Source organism: Cricetulus griseus (genome assembly GCF_003668045.3).
Source record: "Cricetulus griseus strain 17A/GY chromosome 1 unlocalized genomic scaffold, alternate assembly CriGri-PICRH-1.0 chr1_0, whole genome shotgun sequence".
Taxonomy (NCBI): Eukaryota; Metazoa; Chordata; class Mammalia; order Rodentia; family Cricetidae; genus Cricetulus; species Cricetulus griseus.
This window is the reverse complement of record NW_023276806.1, coordinates 149,880,077-149,899,665: the sequence shown is the minus strand read 5'-3', so window position 1 is coordinate 149,899,665 and position 19,589 is coordinate 149,880,077. Positions and strand designations below refer to the sequence as shown.

The 19,589-nt window shown below is 46.5% G+C and overlaps 1 protein-coding gene across 2 annotated transcripts in view; it reads left to right on the top strand.

Moving 5' to 3' along the window:
* Window positions 1-19,589, top strand: part of Btbd11 (BTB domain containing 11) — a 278,066-nt gene that overhangs the window by 158,714 nt on the left and 99,763 nt on the right. For both annotated transcript variants that reach the window (XM_035451736.1, XM_027392491.2), the window contains exon 2: window positions 10,583-10,732. In XM_035451736.1, coding sequence (XP_035307627.1) covers window positions 10,583-10,732 — 150 coding nt within the window. The remainder of the gene's footprint in view (window positions 1-10,582; window positions 10,733-19,589) is intronic.

The window sequence follows — 19,589 nt, the reverse complement described above, 5'->3', positions numbered from 1 at the left end:
TTCTGAGCTTGCTGGCAGCCTGATGGGTGACATGTGCTGAATCTCCCATGGTCATTCTAGTCAGAATGCCATTCATGAATCTTGACCTCATGTAGTTATGGAATGAGACACCAGAACTAGCTCTCAGGAAAGTCACCTGACCCAATGATTTATAGAAACTCAACAAGGCATTCTAACCCCTCCTTGGTCCAGACCCATTCACTCCATTGAAACTCCCTTCTCCTTGTTGCTCCAGCAATAGGCACCTTCACAGTTGCCACAGCACATCTGTTTTCTTGCCTTTATGCTTCCCCTAACCCATCCTGTTCACCTAATGAACTTGGATTTGTTTTTCAAAACTTTTACACTCCTTATCCATGAAGCCTTTTCTGGCTTACCACCCAAGTGGAATATCCAGGTCCAATTTATGCCATCCACATAGCACCTGCAACACCCATGGGCATGTACATACACCCTTGCCACCTCACTGCCCTCACTTAAGGGCAGATTCAGTGTCTTACTTTTCATTGCAGTTCCAGTGAGGCACATGGTACAGAGTCGATAGGAAGGACAGAAAGAAAGACAGGATATGTGGTCAAAGAGTGGATGGTGGGAGGACAGATGGATGGTAAGCTTCATTAAAGCAGCTACTGTTTGTTAAATTTTCTGTGGTGTCTCTGTAGTTTGGCACATAGTAGATCCTCAAATCTTTTATTTAATTAAAAGTGGCCATTTATGTGGGTGGATGGATAGGTAGATGAATGGATGGATGGTTGGATGATACATGGATGGATGGATGAGTGGATGGATGGATGGATGGATGGATGGATGAGTGGGTGGATGGGTGGATGGATGAGTGAATGTATACATTTGGATTGTAAATATCTGAGGCAGATGCACAATCAACTTGATATAGAGCAAAATAGTCTTGATTGTCCAAAAATCTGCCTGATCTATTCCCATGAAATTAATTGAAATGTCAAAGATTATTTCTAACTCATAGAATTTTCCTGTTAGTCACACCCTGTGGCTGGTTTTATCACTTCCCAAACCAGTTTTCCCCTCAGGTGTCACTGTTGTGCAGTAATCAAGAGAGATAATTTACTGAGAACTTCCAGAGGACTTGCCCCTCCTCCTAGGAGCTACATCTCCAAGAACTGAGCACCTCCTAACACTTCCACAGCTCCGCAAGACCCAACAGATCTATGATAACATTCCCCTGAAGCTCTTGAGAAGAGTTAGGGCCTAAATCAGTGTTCTCTTGATCTGCTAAGCCCTAGGAATCCCCTCACTGAAGACACAGGGAAACTGGGAAATGTGTTTTCTTTCCTATTCACCACTACAGCATGGGTGGCACTGAGGACTATGCAGAGAAATTTCATGGATGACACAGGAGAGGCAGAACCCTGGGAGATAAGAGGGTGGAGTGAGGAAGGGAGCCAACAGTCTTGCAGGTGTGGCTAGCAATGGTCCCTGCTGGTGAAGGGACCAGGTCCCCATTTCGGCAGCCATAACAGCCGAACATGTGCTTGTCTGACCTTGTCTTAGTCACTAGGAGGTCAGATGCCTGCCTCATAGCAAGGAACCAATCAGAAGTTAGCTGGTGGTGCTATGCTTTACGGCTCTGGGTGTGCTTTTTGGACAAGTGCACAGCAATGACTCGTAGAGCATAGCAACTACCCTGGGAGGGCCTATGGGCCATAATAACCAGTTGACCAATCAACACAGGGCAAGTCCTCCAAGCCTAGAGGCACACCAATCCTGAGCCTGTGCATACCCCTAGACACTCCCCTTACACTGCCCTATAAGATCTCTATGCAGACGCTTTGCAGAGTCTTTTCTAGCCATCCGCATGGTGGATGGATGGAAGGCCTGAGCTAACATGAGGTTAGCTCGTTAAACAACAATAAAGCCTCGTGCAGTTTGCATCAAGCTTTCAAATCCGCCTGGCGATTGGGGTGACCGAGGTCCTGGGCTGAGATCCTGGAGGCCTGAGCTTCCAGGGGTCTTACACTGGCAGGAAATAGAAGGGCAGAAACACCTGCCCCCACAGGTCTCACGTGGTAAGACTGCATCCTGGGAGATGAGAGGCCAGCAAGTATGCTTAGCAAGGGTCCGCTAGTGTGCCTAGCATGTTTTCCCAACCCAGCCCCCTTGAGTAGATGCAGACCCATCACGCGCCTTGCAATTAGTCTTTCTTTTTTCTTACACCTAACACCCAGTTAGCATCTTCATTGCTTGGCCTGTGTTATGACCTCTATTGTTAGCCTGAGTCTGCCCTGTCATCCCCTGTCATCCATGATCATCCCACCAGCTGGAGTGGCCCTTCAAAAGCCACCCTCCAGTAGCTCCTGCCTTGCTCAGGGTCAGAGCCAAAGTCTCTGGAGCCACCCATGAGGCTTCACCCAGTCCATCCTCAGCACTGCATCACCAGTGACCTCTCCTGAATTACTTCTCTAACAGGCATGGGACATACCACCCTTCGCTCCCTCTGTTGCCCTGCTCTCACCTGAGATACCTAATAGACACACACTCTGCTTCAGTGCTTCTTTACCGCATCCTCCTTTTCTGCCGTCTCCTCAGTGGCACTGCCTGCCTATTGCCTGCATATTCCAATCATGTATTAGGGCACTCATTTGGAACACAAATACTAAAATAGCAAAGCTCTCCAGTACTTTGCTACCAGATCCCAAGTACCTAGAACATTGTCGGCACCTAGCAGATGCTCAGCTAATGCTCACTGAATGTTTGAATGAACTGAACTTTTAACCCATGGCTTCCTGCTCCTCTCATGTCATCAGTGTCAGAGCCACACTGGCATGCCGTTGTTGCTGTGCCTTGCCTCATACCAAGCCTTCAGAATGACATAGCAGCCACTCTTCGCTAAGCTCAGTGGGGTTAAGTCCCATCTCAAAAGCCTGCAGCTCATGGAGGGAAGGACTGATTGTGGGGGAGTCCCCTTGGGCCACTTCCTGCCTATGACTCTATCCTACCTGTCCTGCCTCTCTGTCTCTGCTTGGACACCTCTGCCAAGCTTCTCACTGTCTTGATGGCTGCCTAACCTGTGGTGTGTGGCATCTCAAGTCAGGCTCAGAAGGATAGTCTTGAGCTTGCTAGACCAATGCAAGTGGAGATGGAGGTGGAAATGGAGATCTGACATCAGATCATAGTTTCTAGGAACTGGGCTGTGAACTGAGAGAGAAGCATAGTGCCCTGCAGGTGAAGATTTAGAATGTGGCCAGTGACTAAGTTCTCCATGATCGCCAAGTATCTGCTTGTCACCTCTCACCCTCTGCTCCAGGCACTTCCCCCGCAGGCAGAGCACCTGCCTCTGGGCCTTTGTTCCTCCCTGGACTGTCCTCCAACAACAATTATAATGATAATAACAGCTGCCACGATTGAGCTATTTATAGACAGCAAGCTGTATTTCACTCATTTAATCTTCCAGTGGCCTTGTGAGGGTTATGCTAGAATGTTCTCCATTATTCTGTAGTATTCCCAAGGAAACGGGTACTTACAGGGAGGCCAACTAAATGCATCAGTGTTGTGGGCCAAACTGGCCTCCACTACTCGAAACTAGGGCTCTTTGAGCCACTCAAAATTGCAGCTGGCTCTGAGTCCCTAGGAAGCATGTGAAGCTCTGAGGCTGCCTTGGGCTCGCCTCAGGGTGGCTCCATAGGACCCCAGGGGACTCGTGCTCTGCTCTATTTTTACAGTTTTCCAGCTGGTGGGGGTCTGTCTTCACAGCTGAGCCCAAGGCTCAGAGGCCCTGTGCCCAGCATTTGGGTTTTCAGAAGGTCACCATGCCCCTCCACACTCAGTGTGTCCCGGTGCCTGTTTCTACAAAGACTCTACTTTTGTGTTTCCTCCATTCTCATTCTTAAGTGCCCCAGGTCCAACATTTTTAAGAAAGATCTCTGAAAAGGAAACCCATTCTTGGCCAAGATGTGAGCCAAGAACTAGCAGAGGAAAGGGTCTGCTTCTCCTAGACAGTGGGTTCACTAAGCCAGCCCTAAATCTGCTTCCTGCTGCCAAGTCTTTTAAAATAAAACAGGGGATCCAAACTGTTGGCATAGGAAAAAAAACTCTGATATTTACTATTTTTTTCTTCATAAATTTAGCAGAAAAAGAAAGCCTTCTGGCAGTGACTAGGTTATTGACTTCTTAAATCTTCAGCTCCAAAGAACTTCATTTACTTACTTTATTAGCAAACATTTATTGACTCTGTTCTCTGTGCCAGATTTTCCATATATATTGTCCCATCCCAGCCTCTCCACCAGCCATGAGGCAAGCAGTATCAAACACTGCAGTGGGAGGGAAAGTCTCCACAAGAACCAAGTGGGAGCCTGGCAGCTGCCATGCAAGGTGGCAAAGTGAGCACTGGTGCCTGGCCAGATCTCTTCTGTGGCTCCTTCCTTCTTGTCTGGTAAACCTGAGTGTGGACTCTTGCTTTCAGCTTCCTGCTTACCCAATGGAAGACAGAGTCCAGGTTGGCATCAATGTCAGAACAGTCAACACTCCTCAGCAGCCAGAGGCAGATTGGGCAGAGCCAAAACCTGTATCCAGAGCTCCACCCCTGACTCCCAGCATGGACCATGCAGCTCCCAATTCTGGCTTCTTCCATTGCTACATCCTAACTCTGGTTACTCACATGAAGTACTAAGAGTAGACAACCTGTAGTAACAGAGTATCAAGCCACCATAAGTGCTAGAAATGAAAGGGATGTCAATGCCGTGGTCGTAGTTCAAAGGAAGGTCATTGGAATCCAGAGACTTCTCTACACTGTCACCTATGGTGTCTACTCTGTCACCTAACCTGGTGTAGTTGTGAGAATTCAAATACATTTTAATCTAAACATAGAAAGTGCTTGGCTCACTGTCCAAACGAGTTGATACTCGGTAAAGCTTGACTGGCCTCCTCCTTCATCGCCATCACTAGTATCATCCCTGAGGGTGAGTGGATGAAGGTTGGGGGATGGCTAGCACGGTTTTCTCCTCATGGAAAAATACATCCTTGACCCAGGTCTAGTGATAAAATAGAGGAAGGCGAGGTACTTTGCTACAGGGCTGTGCTGTGCCCCTCAGAATGGAAGCAGGCCAGGAAAGTCTGATGGCCCCCATGACACATGAGGTGCTGGACATGGTGTGTCCAAGATCCCATGCAGAGCAGCACTGAGTGACCTAACCAAAGGAGTCTCTTTCTCCAGTCACACAAGACTTTGCAAAGATGACTCTCAAGACTGAATGCAGACAGTAAATAGATGAGACTTCCTGCTTGGTAGGGTAGAGTATCCATGAGGTGCTCACACTGGAGGCCAGAGGTTCTCAGTATGTCATTATGTTTAATCATCACAGAAAACCCACAGCACCCATCGTTTAACTGCTCTCTGCAGCTAGGGAAACTGTCTAGACATTGTGGAAGTTTTCTCCATGTTGAGAGGGAACTCGGCTCTGTGCACCATGCCATGCTGGTCTTTTTGCACCTCAGCACCAGCCGTGAGCAGAAACCTTGATAGATGTGAATTCCATACTCACAGTCATGAGTGAATTGATCATACTTTTTAAAATTTTTCAGTAGTTCGGTATTTACTTCAAATAATACTTGGTTAAATACCTAGGAGTAAAATGGATGGATCTTAATGGGAAATTTATTTTTTTAACTTTCTATTCTTTGTGGACTTCACATCATGCATCCTGATCCCACTCATCTCCCCATCCCTTCTCTTCTGCCCTCTGCCCTTGCAACCTCCCCACAAAACAAAAGTAAAGTAAAATAACAAAACAAAACAAATTTTAAAAATGTCAGCATGGAAGCTGTAGTGTGGCCCAGTGAGTCACACAGTACACCCTTTGGTCCATACATCTTTACTTGTAAGTGTTCATTACAATGAGTCATTGATTCAAGGCCTCTGGCTTCTGCTACACTGTAAATACTGGGCCCTCAAGATCCTGGAGTACAATCAAAGTGAGGGAGGAGTGAAAATATGAACAAAGGCATCAAGACCATGTTGGGGAAAACCACAGAATCAGCTGACCCGAGCTAGTGAGAGATCACTGACTCAGGTCTGACAAATGGGGAACCTGCATAAGACTGAACTAGACTCCATTAATATATGTGACAATGGTGTGGCTAGGACAATATATGAGGCCACTGGCAGTGGGTCCAAGACCTAATTCTAATGCACAAACTGACTTAATGGAGCCTATTCTCTATGGAAAGATACCTTGCTCAGCCTAGACACAGGGGTGTGAGGGTGGAGAGGTGCCTTGGTCCTGCCTCAGCGAGATGATGGGACAGACTTAGTAGACTTCCTAGGGGAGGCCTTACCCTCTCCATGGAGTAGATGGGAGGAGGGGGGCAATAGAGGGAGTGGGAGGGGAGGAGGGAGGGGGAACTGGGATTGGAATGTAAAAAATAAATTAATAATAAACAAAAATAAATAAATACTGGGCCCTCACTGGGACCTCTCTTGGATATCCTGTTGTTGCCTTATGTCGTGGAGATCCTGTAGCTTTGGATCTGCAGAAGCAGCCCCTTCACATGTTCCAGCAGTTCATAGATGAAGTGGGTGTTGAGGTGCCCCAATTCATAGCCCTGGTTCTATGCCTGGGTGGTATCTGGGTTGGTCAGCCTGCCAGCTCTCCCTCATTGTCACCACCAGGGTGAGCTCTCCAGCACTCCCCCTCCTAGCTCACCCAATATGGCAAAAAGCAAGGAGGGAGACAGTTACCCTGCTCTCACACCCTTTGGGTCCAGCTCTTCCATTCTCTGCCTCAGAGAACTTGCCCTCCCACCAGCCACAGGTGGCAAGGTGTGGGGGACAGCATATTTTCCTTACCCTTGCCACTCCATGGCATGTGGGGGGAAGGAGGCCAGCTGTCCTGCTCTCATGCCCATAGAGCCAACTCACTTTGCACTTGTATTTTTAAGAGTCATCAACCTTTTTTGAGGATTTGAATGCACTCCTTCCTTGGCCAAATGAAAAATATACCAACCACCACAGAGTCTCACAAAGACATTGTGTGTGTGTGTGTGTGTGTGTGTGTGTGTGTGTGTGTGTGTGTACACTGGAAGATGTGCATGTGTGTGCAAGGGTGTATAGAGTCTGTAAGTCAACACCAGCAGTCTTCCTCTATCAATCCCAACCTTGTTTTTTTTAGACAAAGCCTGTCCCTGAACCTAGGGTTCACTAATTTGGCTAGGTTGGCTGGCTAACAAGCCCCTGTCTCTGGACCCCGCCCCCAAAGCTAGGGGTGTAGGTGCATACTGCTATATCTGGCTTTTACGTGACCTTTTCAGTTCCTCGTGCTTATAGTAAATACTTGACTGGCTGAGCCATCTCCCCTACCCACCCCCAAATTTCCATTTTGAACTTGGGTCTTAATCACCAAGCCATTCTGTCCACACCTGCAATAATAGGTTTGCATCAAACTAAAATATGATGCTCTGGTCTTCTTATTCACCTAGATACTCTCCTACATTAGAAAAACTAATTATTTCGGTTTATGTGTAAAGACCTATGTGGTGGTTTTAATGAAAATGCCCCCTGTAGGCTAGTAGGGAGTGGCCTAATAAGAAGGTGTGGCCTTGTTGGAGGAAGTGTGTCACTGGGGGTGGACTTTGAAATTTCAGAAGCTCAAGCCAGGCCGAGTGGCTCACACTCTCTTCCTGCTGCCTGACAATCTGATCCAGATGTCGAACTCTTGGTTCCTTCTCCAACACCATGTCTCCCTGCTTCCCACGTCTATGCTTCCCACTTTGATAATAATGGACTAAACCTCTGAACTATAAGTCAATTAAATGTTTTCCTTAATAAGAGTTGCTGTGGTCATGGTGTCTCTTCACAGCAATAAAATCCTAACTAAGACACCCTATACGGAGTTCTCAAAAAGAAAAGAAAAGCCTAATGTACAGTCTTGCCATGATTGATCAATAACAGATTTTATAAATTTCTGTTACTTAATTCTTAAAGCGTCTTTGAATAAATGACATTTCCACATTTGAGTTTTATAACTCTCCAAAAGGACAAACAGTTCCAAGGGGATTGTTCATCTTCACGATGAAGCATGAAGAAATCCCAGAGCGGGGGTTTGTGTGCTGATTGCATCACAGGTCCAAGTGTGGAGGACCTTTGTGCTTATCATCTGAAAGCTAGCCCACTAGACCCCATGTCACTCCCAAGCCCCAGAGGGAAGGAGAATCCAGTACTTCACCCCTTCCCTACCTCATAGAAGAAGACACTGAGGTCCAGAGAGGTTCTGTGACCTGTCCAAGGCTGAGCACAGGAAGTGTCATGCTAGGATGAGGTTCTGGCTTCCAGACTCAAGTTTCATTCTCCTGTGTCTGTCGATGCCCATGGAGCAGCATACAGGCTGTAGATCCCGGTTAATACACAGCCAATGATGAAAACAATGGATCAATCCCTTAGGAACACCTCAGGGCCTGTATGATACTCCATCTGCCCCTCCTCCCTAGTGTTCAGGACCTCACTCTTGGCTGTTTATGCCCCTGATTCTGCCCCCCACCCCTACACAAGTGAGGGGACCATGAAACTTGCCTCAGCTCCTAGTCTGAGTCCTGATTTTCTGGCATCATTTGTAGTGACCTCTTCAAGGGTATAGGAGGTCCCTATGCTAGAGTCACAGAGACATCAAGGACCTCAGTGAGGGACAGATCCAAGATTTATTGCCATGGCAACGGCTGTTTGGTCTGGCCTCTGACTTCACAGGTCATGTAAGGGAGGACAAAGGATTTAGAGCATTGCTGCCTGGGTCCAACGGGAGGGTGTGAGAGAGGCAGAATTGTCTTGCGTAGTTGGCATCTCTCTGAAGGTCTAGTCTTCCCTGAAAACTGCAAGATCCTCTGGTATATGGTGAATAGTGAGACTATGTTGACCTGCCTGCCAAGCTGTGGTGTTTCACAAACACACTGCCTGTTCCAGCTCCTTAGTTGGGTCCTCGGGGCACTTCAGGGACTACAGCCATCATTTCTTTATTATTGCTAATACAGAAGAGAAGGGAAAAACAAAAACAGAGGCTGAATGTTTGAAGGCAAACAAGAAAAGCATATTGTTGTGTGCTGGGCTGTGATACAAAGTATATTCTTTGGAGCTGCAAAGTGTTTGACAAATAGGCAGTTGGAAACCATCTTTAATGGAAGGTTATCATTTCCGGACTATCGGAATATTCAAATCAAATTGGCATTTGTATCCTTTAGTCACTGTTATCATTCATTCGAACCAACGTTTACTCTAGCTTCCTTCTCCATGGTCTCAGCACAATGAGTGGCAGGGTATGGGTGGGACTACTGAGGTCTGTGATTAAAGCAGGGAGAGGAGTGAAGTTAAACTTCTGGCTTCACATCCTGCATCCTCTCCCTCTGCCAGGTGACTTCCACCATTCAGCACCTATATGTTGATCCTGCTTTATTGTTCCCATGTTATTTTGTGAGAATCAGTGAGTTCGCTCTCTCTCTCTCTCTCTCTCTCTCTTTCTCTCTCTCTCTCTCTCTCTCTCTCTCTGTGTGTGTGTGTGTGTGTGTGTGTGTGTGTGTGTGTGTGCATGCCTGCCTGTCTGTCTGTCTGTCTGTCTGTCTGTGTGTTTATTTATTTATTTGGCTGCCGTGTGCACTGTGTATGTCACTGTGTGTGTCTCTCTCACCTTCCTTAGATGGTTTGGCTATCCAGGGCCATGATAAAGGCAGAGCTCACAATAGCAAGTTCAATGTCACAAGCAATTTTCAGGCCTCTGATTCTATCCCATCCGTTAACATGGCCTTGACCAAAGTAAGTCAATTAATCAGACTTGAAATTCAAGAAGCCAGAACTCCTCATGGGGTGGCTAGGAATAGGGAAATGCCTCTGAGTAAGCCACATAGCTATGTTTCAGGTTATCACTAAAATTCACAAGCAGAATGAGAGGGAAGAGTGTGGTGTTCTCGGGCTTTCTGTGGCTGTTCACTGTACAAGGTATGAAAGTCCTAGGGACTTTTCCCTGACCCCCACCCCCATATACATCACTACAGAGAAATTCCAAAGTCTTGCCTCACATACCATAGCTGATCCACACTGGTTACATTTATTGAGACAATGAAGGAAGCCTTCAGGGGCCACCACCAGCAAGAATTGGCCCCTCCCACTCCAGAATGTTTGGGCTGTCTCTGGGAGAGAGGATGAGACAGGGAACTCTGGATTTAGAAGAAGCATCTCTCAGTGGACAGACTCATTGCCAGGAATGATTCTGTTTCATGGCCTTTGGAAATGTAGTGTCCACACAAATGCTCACATTTGTTAAAAGCAACATCCGTGTCTAACGGGGTCCTGGGCTGGGGAAGCTGTGCAGTTGGTTTCTGTGTGCCTAGCATGGATGAAACCCAGAGTTTGATCTGTAGCACCAAATACACTGGAAGTGGTTGTGTGTACCTGTAATCCCAGCACAAGGAGATAGAGGCAGGAGGATTAGAAGTTCAAGGTCATCCTTGGCTACATAATGAGCTTGGGGCTAGCCTGTCTCAAAAGGCCTCAGGAGTCCAGAGTGTGGGTTCCCCACTCTCTTGGTGAACTGAAAAGTAACAATTTGTTCTTCTCTGTCCCTCCCCACTGCAGGTGTACTGAGCTTGCCAGAGAGCCTGAACCTACACCGAGACCCACAGCGGCCCAGCAAGCCAGGAGAGCTACCCATGTTCAGTCAGTCCGAGCTGAGGACCATCGAACAGTCCCTGCTGGCCACACGGGTGGGCAGCATCGCCGAGCTCAGTAAGTGGATACTGGCTCCTCAGCCTGGTGCCCTCGCCGCTTAGCCACTCTGTGTCCAAAGTGACACGCCAGTCTTTCATGCAACGGGTGCCCAAGCTGACCTGGCCAACGCAGTTTCGAACGCTTGCTGTGTGTGAGAAGCAGTGCCAGTGACATGGGGAAGGTGGGGCTCTAGAGGAAGGAGGCCTGGTAAATCCCCCAGCTCTGTCATTGCTGTGGTGAAATCCATGCCTCATCTGACCTGAGCCTCAGTTTCCTTTTCAATTAGATGGAAGAAATAATCTCATCCGACACAGGCTGTGGCTCTGATACGGGGTGCATAGATGCCCATCTCAGGGCTTGGCACCCTGCCTGCTGCAGGCAGTATGCATGTTCTCTAAATGGTTGACTGTTGCTGTCTGCAGCAGCATCTGCTGGTCACACATGTCAGAGTAGCTCTCTCTCTTCTGTTCAGAACACTCCACTGGTCCCTTTCTGACCCACAGTATAAGCCAAGTCCTCAGAACTGTTCTCAGGCCTGCCCCCTGCTCTCCCTTTGACCATTTCTGCTCCTTGACCTTCAGAAGGAAACCTCAGGACCTTTGCACTGACTGCTCCCCCAGGTAAACAACTCCGCATGCCTCACTTTCTCACTGTGGAGCAATAACTCTCTATGGATCTTTCTGGGCTATTAAAACAAAACAGCAGAGTACACAGGGCAGCTCAACAGACAAACTTTTCAGGCTGGAAGGATGTCTTAACAGTTACGAGCACTTGCTGCCCTTTCAGGTAATTCTCATTCAGTTTCAGCCTCACAGTCAGGAGGCTCACAGCCAACTATAACTCCAGGAGTTCCATCACCTTTTCTGGCCTCACACACATGTGCACACATGGAGACAGGGATAGCCTCACACATGTGTGTATCCACAGAGACAGGGATAGCCTCACACACATGTGTGTATCCAAAGAGACAGGGATAGCCTCACACACATGTGCATCCACAGAGACAAAGATACCCTCACACACGTGTGCATACACAGAGACAGGTATAGCTTCATACACGTGTGCATGCACATACATGTGCAAGGATTGGGGAGAGAGATAGGTGTTTATTTCTCCCAGTTCTAGAAGCTGGGAAATCCAAGGTCAGATATGCAGCTCCTGGTGAGGGCTCTCTGCCTGGCTTGCGTTGGTACCTTCTCATTTTGGGCAGGAGGGGAGCAGGGAATCCTTCCTCTTCCTATAAGACTCTATCACGACACCCCACCCTCTTAGACTTGCCCAATCCTAAACATCTACCAAAGGCCCCACTTTCTGACGTCATCGCACGGGAGGGCTGGGCTTCCACGTGTGAATCGGGGAGGACATGAGCATTCAGTCCATTGGTTCATAGCAGTCTTCATCCCATCACTCTTGAGTGTTATGCCCAGCAATTACCATCCACAGAATTCATACATTTGTGTTTCCCTAGTCTCCTTCTTGAGGCATAATTCACACGCAGCTTGTCTATGCATACTAATCAATCATTTCTAGTACATTTACCAAGTTGTGCAGCCATAACCATGGTCCATTTTAGAACATTTTATTACCCCAATTAAAAAGCCAGTACCCATAATAATCCCCCTCTCTCCTCTGCTAATCACACTGCACATTTCACTTTATTATTATTTTTTATTGTCTCTCTCCCTGCTGGAAACTGTTCTCTCTTTCTGAAAGTACAAATGTTGAGTTGTTCACTGGTAGAACAGTACCAGATCTGTGGTGTGAATATGACCACAGGAGGTGTGAAGAACAAAGGGAAGGTGAAGATAGAAGGAAAGGAGGGAGAGCTCCAAAAAGGAGGAATGAAATAGGGAGGGTGTGGTGGCCAAGTCTGCTGCCTGACTTGACTGGGTTAAAAAATGCCCAGGGAGGATCATTGGGTTGCCTCCATGGGCTCAGGTGCTGCCAAGCCTAATGACCCAAATTCCTCGGGACCCACATGGTGAAAGAAGAAAACCCTTTCCTCAAGCTGTCCTCTGACACCCCCATGCATGCCTTGGGACACACACATCCACACACATAATATACAAACAAATAGTATAAAAGACATGCCTAAGGGATTAGAAAGTGCACTTCTAGGTGTCACTGTGATGGTGTTTCCAGAGACAATGGGATCATGAAGGCTTGGTCCTAATGCGTGGGTTCAGCCCTTGCAGGATTCATAATAGGATGACATTATTGGCAGGTAGCGAAGGGTAGGAGGCGGGGCCAAGTTAGAGGAAGTAGGTCACTGGAGTGTCCTTGGAGATATGTATATCACACTGGCGACCTCCTGTATGCTTCCCTCTCTCAGTCAATTTGTCAGCCACGTTAAAATAACTCAGAGGAATAGTGAAAGTTGGGGTGTTCCAGGTTTAAAGAATACTTGATTGTATGTCCCCTAATTCAGACTTGTGCTCTCCAGCCAGACTAACTCTATCAGTTTCTTCTCTGTTGCTGTGATAAAATGCTCATGACCAAAAGCATCCTGGACGAGGAAAGGGTTTATTTCACCTTCCACTTCTAGGTCACATCCATCACTGAAGAAGTCCAGGCACACACTTAGGCAGGAGCCTGGAGGCAAGAACTAAAGTGAAGGATGTAGAGGAGTGCAGCACCCTGGCTTGCTCCTCAGCTCAGGGTCAGCCTGCTTTCTTATATAATTCAAGACTACCTGCCTGGGGATGGCACCACCCACAGTGGGTAAGGCCTTCCCATGTCAATCAATCAACAGTCAGGACAGTTCCCCCACAGACCTGACCACTGGCCAATCTGGCCTGAGAATGACCTGAGATCCACTCTTTCCATGTGACTTCTTGCTTATGACGAATTGACAATAAAAGTTAACCAGGACACCAAGCAAAGGAGATTATTGCTGTATTTGCTTAAGACTCAGTTGACAGTTACACAGCTTATCTATCAGTTCCTGGTGGAACTCAAGTGTTGACTTCCGCACCATTAAACTGTGCAGAAGTGGATACAGTGATTCCAGCAGATCCCGAGCAGTCAGAAGCTTCTGGATCCAGAACCCAACTTGCACCTTTTTCCAGAGGAATCCCTGACACACCCAGGACATGGCAAGGCGAGCCATGGGGGAGAGAGAGGCTGTCACTGGCACCACATCACTACTTATTCTTTCACTTTAGCCAACCATTTGAAGAACAACATAAGAGAAGGGTCTATTTGGGCTCCCAATTTGAGAATGTTCCTTACCTGGCAGCTTGGTTCTGTGTTCTTTGACTCCCCAGGAGGCAGAATACCATGGTGATGGGAGTGCGTGGCCAAGGGTGCTTTTTTACCTCCTTGAAAACAGGAAGCCAAGAGCATGACAGGGTTATAGCAAGGACATGATATCCTCAAGGGCCCATCTCCAGAAGCTACTTGTTCCACCTAGGTTTCACCTCCTGAAGTTTCTATAACTTTCCAAAATAACACCACTAACCAGGAGCCAAACCTCTGACAGATGAGCCTTTGAAGTGAGGGACACCTCATGTGTAAACCATGAAAGTCACAAAATAGCTGTTTTCCTGGCCTCTGGGTTGGCAGGTTGGATTCTCATCCCTTCAAAACCCTTCAAGCTATGAGATACCCCAGTAACAATACCTTCTGACTCCTGGTTGTGTGGTTGAGCTAACGTTTTTAGTAACATGGCCCTGTTGGCAATCTGCTGGCATCTGGAGACTCTGCCTTGGAACATTTTTTGATGCACAGCATACAAGACTACAAAGCAAACCAAATCTTTTACATTTAAATTATGGCACCAACACTCTGTACTTTTTTTAGATTTATTTTTGTTTTATGTGTATGAGTGTTTTGCCTACAAGTTCAAATGTACAACACATGTGTGAGTGCCCAAGGAGGCCAATTGAGCGCGTCACATCCCCTGGAACTGGAGTTACAGATGGTTGTCATCCACCATGTTGGTGCTAGGAATCGAGCCCAGGTCTCTTAACCACAGAGCCCTCTCTCCCACCCCATGTTCTGTGCTTTTACTAGCACGTGATATAGCAGGATCTAGCAGTAAGTATATTGACCACTTAATTCTGAGGCTGTGATATTGATGAATAAGATTCTGAGTATCCACAATGAGGTGAGGAATATTTGCATTTTAACACATTCCCAAGGTGTCTTGAGCATGTGCAAAGACTCCAATAACACGCTTGGGGAACATTGTCAGAAGACAGAATACCACACATCTGAACCTCCTTATTCCAGAACATGCCCTTGGCCCCACAACTGCACAATCTGACTATAGGGTTGGAACATGTCTGTGTGTACATTGCTTGGGAAGAGGCCTCCAAACCAGGCGGCCCACATACACTGTCCTGTAGGGTGTCACAAGTTAGCCCCATGGCTGGGGAGATGGTTCTAAACCAAGTGCTTCTAAACCAAGTATGAGGACCTGAGTTTGGATCCCCAACACCCACATAAAAACATCTGTAACCTTAGTGCCTGGGAACAGGAAATAGGGATGGAGACAGGAGAATCCAGAGTATTCCCAGCCTAGTTCATGTTCAGTGAAAGACCCTGATTCAAAACATAAGATGGGGAACAACTAAACACACACACACACACACACACACACACAGAGAGAGAGAGAGAGAGAGAGAGAGAGAGAGAGAGATGCACGCACATGCACACACACCCATACACACATTTAACACACACAAATACAAAGGTTAGCCCTGCAGAGCTTTAAAAGGCCCACCCAACCTCTGTTTAAAGAAAGAATTTACTAAGCAAATCCATGCTTACCTAAGCAGGTAGCCCATGGGAGCAACGTGCTGCAGAAATCGTGTTGAAGGATAATTTGCTGTGAAAATAAACACTGTCGTCATTGGATGTTGACTTTTCTTGTGTGAATTGTTGGCACACAAATGGGTGTTGCTAATTGCGAGTGTGTTTTGTGCATTCATTAAGTTGGACCTGAAGTCTGTGTGCAGAATGCTCTGCTAAGACCCAGCATAGAAGGGAGGTAATAAGATTCCTCTCTTCAGCTCTGACTGTAATTCAGGCTGGCTTTCTCTGCAGTCTGAATTAGCACAGACTGGCTCACTCTCTCTGTGGACACAGAGAGCTGTTCTTCAGATTCCAAGATTGTTCTTTCCAGGTGGGTGGTAGAAATCACTGTTTTTGCAGCAGAGGTGAGATTCTCGGCTCTTGAAGGAGTCTCATGGGTGAAAGATTCAAGAGCAGAAGCTCTTGTTAATAACTAGTAATGATAATAGCAGCAACTGACGCCTGTGGAACCCAGGTGCCATGCTGGCTAATCTAGATTGTTAACTTGATGAGTTTAGAGTCACCATGGAAACGAACCTCTGGTTATGTCTGTGAGGCTGTTTCCAGAAAGATAGAAGAAGGAAGATCTTTCCCTGGATGTGGATGGCACTATCCCATGAGCCTGGGTCCAGCTGAACCCCAGAAACATCTCTTTCTGCTTCTGCCTGTCTCAACAGCTGCCACCGTGCCTCCCAACCATGATGAACCAGCCTCTCACACTGTGGGCCAGAATGAACACTTTTCTTCCTTTCTTTCTTTCTTTCTTTCTTTTTTCTTTCTTTCTTTCTTTATTTTATTTTTTGGTTTTTCGAGACAGGGTTTCTCTGTGGCTTTGGAGGCTGTCCTGGGAGGCAGAGGCAGAGGATCTTTGTGAGTTCGAGACCAGCCTGGTCTACAATAACACTCCTTTCTTAAGTTACTTTTGTTGGATATTTTGTTACAACATCAAGAAATAATTAATACAGGGGCTTCGATAAATCCACAGATTTGCTTTTGATGTATTGTCCACCTTTTGTGGGGGTGAAAGCATGGGGAATTTAAACAGTATGATCTTCATCAGCCTCGACTGTGAGCTGAAGGGCTGGAAATTACATCCAGGCTTCAGAAGGTCAGTCTGCCACACATCACCACAGACCCATGTTCCCCCCAGGGTCACCTGAGGAGGCACCACTCAGACCCCAGAGCCCCCTCTATAAAGACAGGGTACCAGGTGGGGCTGTGTTCCTCCAGTTCTGAGGACATACAGGCTTTGAACTAAACTGGAGACACATGACGTTCAGAAAGGTTGTCAAGACTCTAAGGGGGTGGGGGGACTGGCTGTGAAGGTTAGAGTGTCTCCCCATGCCACCTTGCTTGTTTCCTTCAGTAAATTATATTAAGATTCTGAAGTGCCCTAAGCCATTGGAATGCTTGGAGCACTTGCCTTTATCCCTCCTGTTACAGGGCTTCACTTCTATACTAAAAGTCTCCCAAAGACATAAATTGAAAGCTTTTCTTCCAGCCTGTGGCCATTGGGGGTGGGGTGTCCTTGAAGGGAATTTTGGGATGCCAGCCCTCTCTGGCTCTCTTGCTGACTCCTGGCTGCTGGGAGGTGAAGATGCCTCTTCTATCTGATGCTCCTTCCATGACATACTGAGCTGCCACAGACCCAGAGTAGCGAAGTCAAGAGACCATAGACAAAATTAATTCTCCTTGTAAGTGGATTACTTGAGGTATTTTGTCACTATGGTGGAATGCTGATTGATGTACAGTCTTGGGGTAGAAACATTTACCACATCTGAGTCTTTTGTCTGTAAAGTGCATGGCATACACTCCAGGTATTATCAGTATTCCCATTTCACAGATAACTAAACCTGAGTGTGAGGAAGGGTTGCTGTCTTGCCCAAGGATGCACAGCCAGAAAGTAGGAAGATGTTATTTCAAATGGCTTTCTTTGTCCTCTCTGCCATATTTGAATGAACTTTGTACTCTGAGCATCTCATATACCACCCACAGCCTAACAAATGTCCTTGGGATGACACACTAACAGTCTGAAGTGAACTGCCCAATGACACAGAGAGTGAAGAAAATGCTGTTTGGGAGCACAAAGAATATAAGCCAGACTAATATCAAGCTTTCTATTGAACTTTAGAACTGGGGACCCTGAGTTGGACATATGCATGTCCTCAAATACATAACAGGGAGGTGACATCCGAAGAGAGCATGTCATCCCCACACTGAGTCTTTGGGCAGTTGTGGTCACCCCTGAGTGATTATGGGGTTATATTGTGTTGTGTGGCTTTTCCTGGGGGGCATCTATTCACCCCAGTTAGAGCATCAATGACAGGCCAAAGAAATGATTCCACCAGAGTCTGGATTATTGAGTTTACTGGACTTACTTACAGGACAGGTAGTTACACCACTGAAAAGTCATCGGAGTAAGAGTGACAACTCAACAAAAGCTTCACTATGAAGCCCTGCCCACCTTTCAGACTGCTTGTCCAATGGGAAAGTCTCCTCTCCCCAGGAGGGCAGCACTTTCTCCTCAGCAAGTGTTACCACTTATATAATCTTGTACTCTTGTTAGTGCTTGTCAATTTGACACAAACTAGAGTCATCTGGGAAGCAGGAGCCTTAGTTGAGAAGCTGCTTCCAACTGTGACCTGTAGGCCTATCTATGGCATATTTTCTTAATTGCTAATTGATGTTGGATGGTCCAGCCCACTGTGGGTGGTACCATTCCTAGTCAGGTAGACCTGAACTATGTTAGAAAACTAGCTAAACATGAGCCTGTGAATGAGTTAACTAGCATTGCTCCTCTATGGTTTCTGCTTAGGATTCCCATTTGAGTTCCTGCCCTGACTTCCTACAGTGATGGAAATGTAAACCAAATAATCTCTTTCTTCCTCTAAGTTGCCTTTGGTCAGAGACTTACATACTCCACTCATGCTTCTGCCACAAGGCATCTGCATTAGCTACTCCTCTTGCCTAGAAAGCTCTTGTACCCGATACTCACAAGGTTCCTACTTGGCTTCCTTCAAGTCTCAGCTATAATGTCACCTCCCTGAAGATACTTTACTGTGACTGCCTCCCTCATCACTCTCTATACCTTTTTCTTGTTTTAATTTTCTTCTAGCAATCAATATATTATGCATTTATTTTCTGTCTCCCCACTAAGATTTTTAAAAAATGTTTCTGTGATGTCAGTAGCTAGAACAATGCCTGACATACTATATAACTCAATAAATGTCTGTTCAATGAATGAATGAAAAGCAGGTTTCCTACTTAATCCAGATCTGTGTTTCTGGGTGTTCTCTCTGTTCCTCCATAAGAAAAACACTCTCATTAGTCTCTTTATAATGACAGAGTCTATTCAGTCTTCTCTTCCCTTCCCATTCCTCCCTTACCCTTTCCTCCTCTCCCTTCCTTCTCCTCCCCCTCTCCTCTCTTCTCTTCCCCTTCCCTCTCCTCTCATTTTCTCTTTGCCTCTTATTCCCCCCTCTCCTTTTATCTGTTCTTTCCCTTCTTCTTCTAAAAATGAAAGGGCTGTCTCAGTATAGATTTGGGCAGAAGCAGCCAACCCTGGAATGTGTGATCTTTTTCCAGGAGAGTCACCCCTGGATCACAGCAGTCTCTGCTTCTAGGGGCCTGTACGTAAAAGCTGGAGCTGGGAAGGTTTGAGAGGCATCCCCTGGGCTGGCATGGAAGATGATTGTAGGTGATGCACAGAACCTTTTTAATTTTTATTACTATGTATATTTCATGAGCATGAGGAAATACTGTTTTTCCATTTATGGTACGGATATAAAGTTTCCTTTTTAAATTAATTTATTTGTATGAACAAGTGAGGCAATTTAAAGAGAAAATATTAAGTAAATAAATTGTACAAGCTGTGCACAGATATGAGAGACATCGTGATGGTAATTCCCAGGTGGTTGACATTTGAGAAACATTGTTACCAGTGGATGGATCCTCAGATGGGTTCCTTGAACTGAACTCTAGAGCAGCTGATGAAACCCAAGCTCAGAGCAGCTGATGAAATAAATTAATCTTTGTTTGGGGCTCATGTCACAAAAGGGAAGATGGCAGGTAACACTTA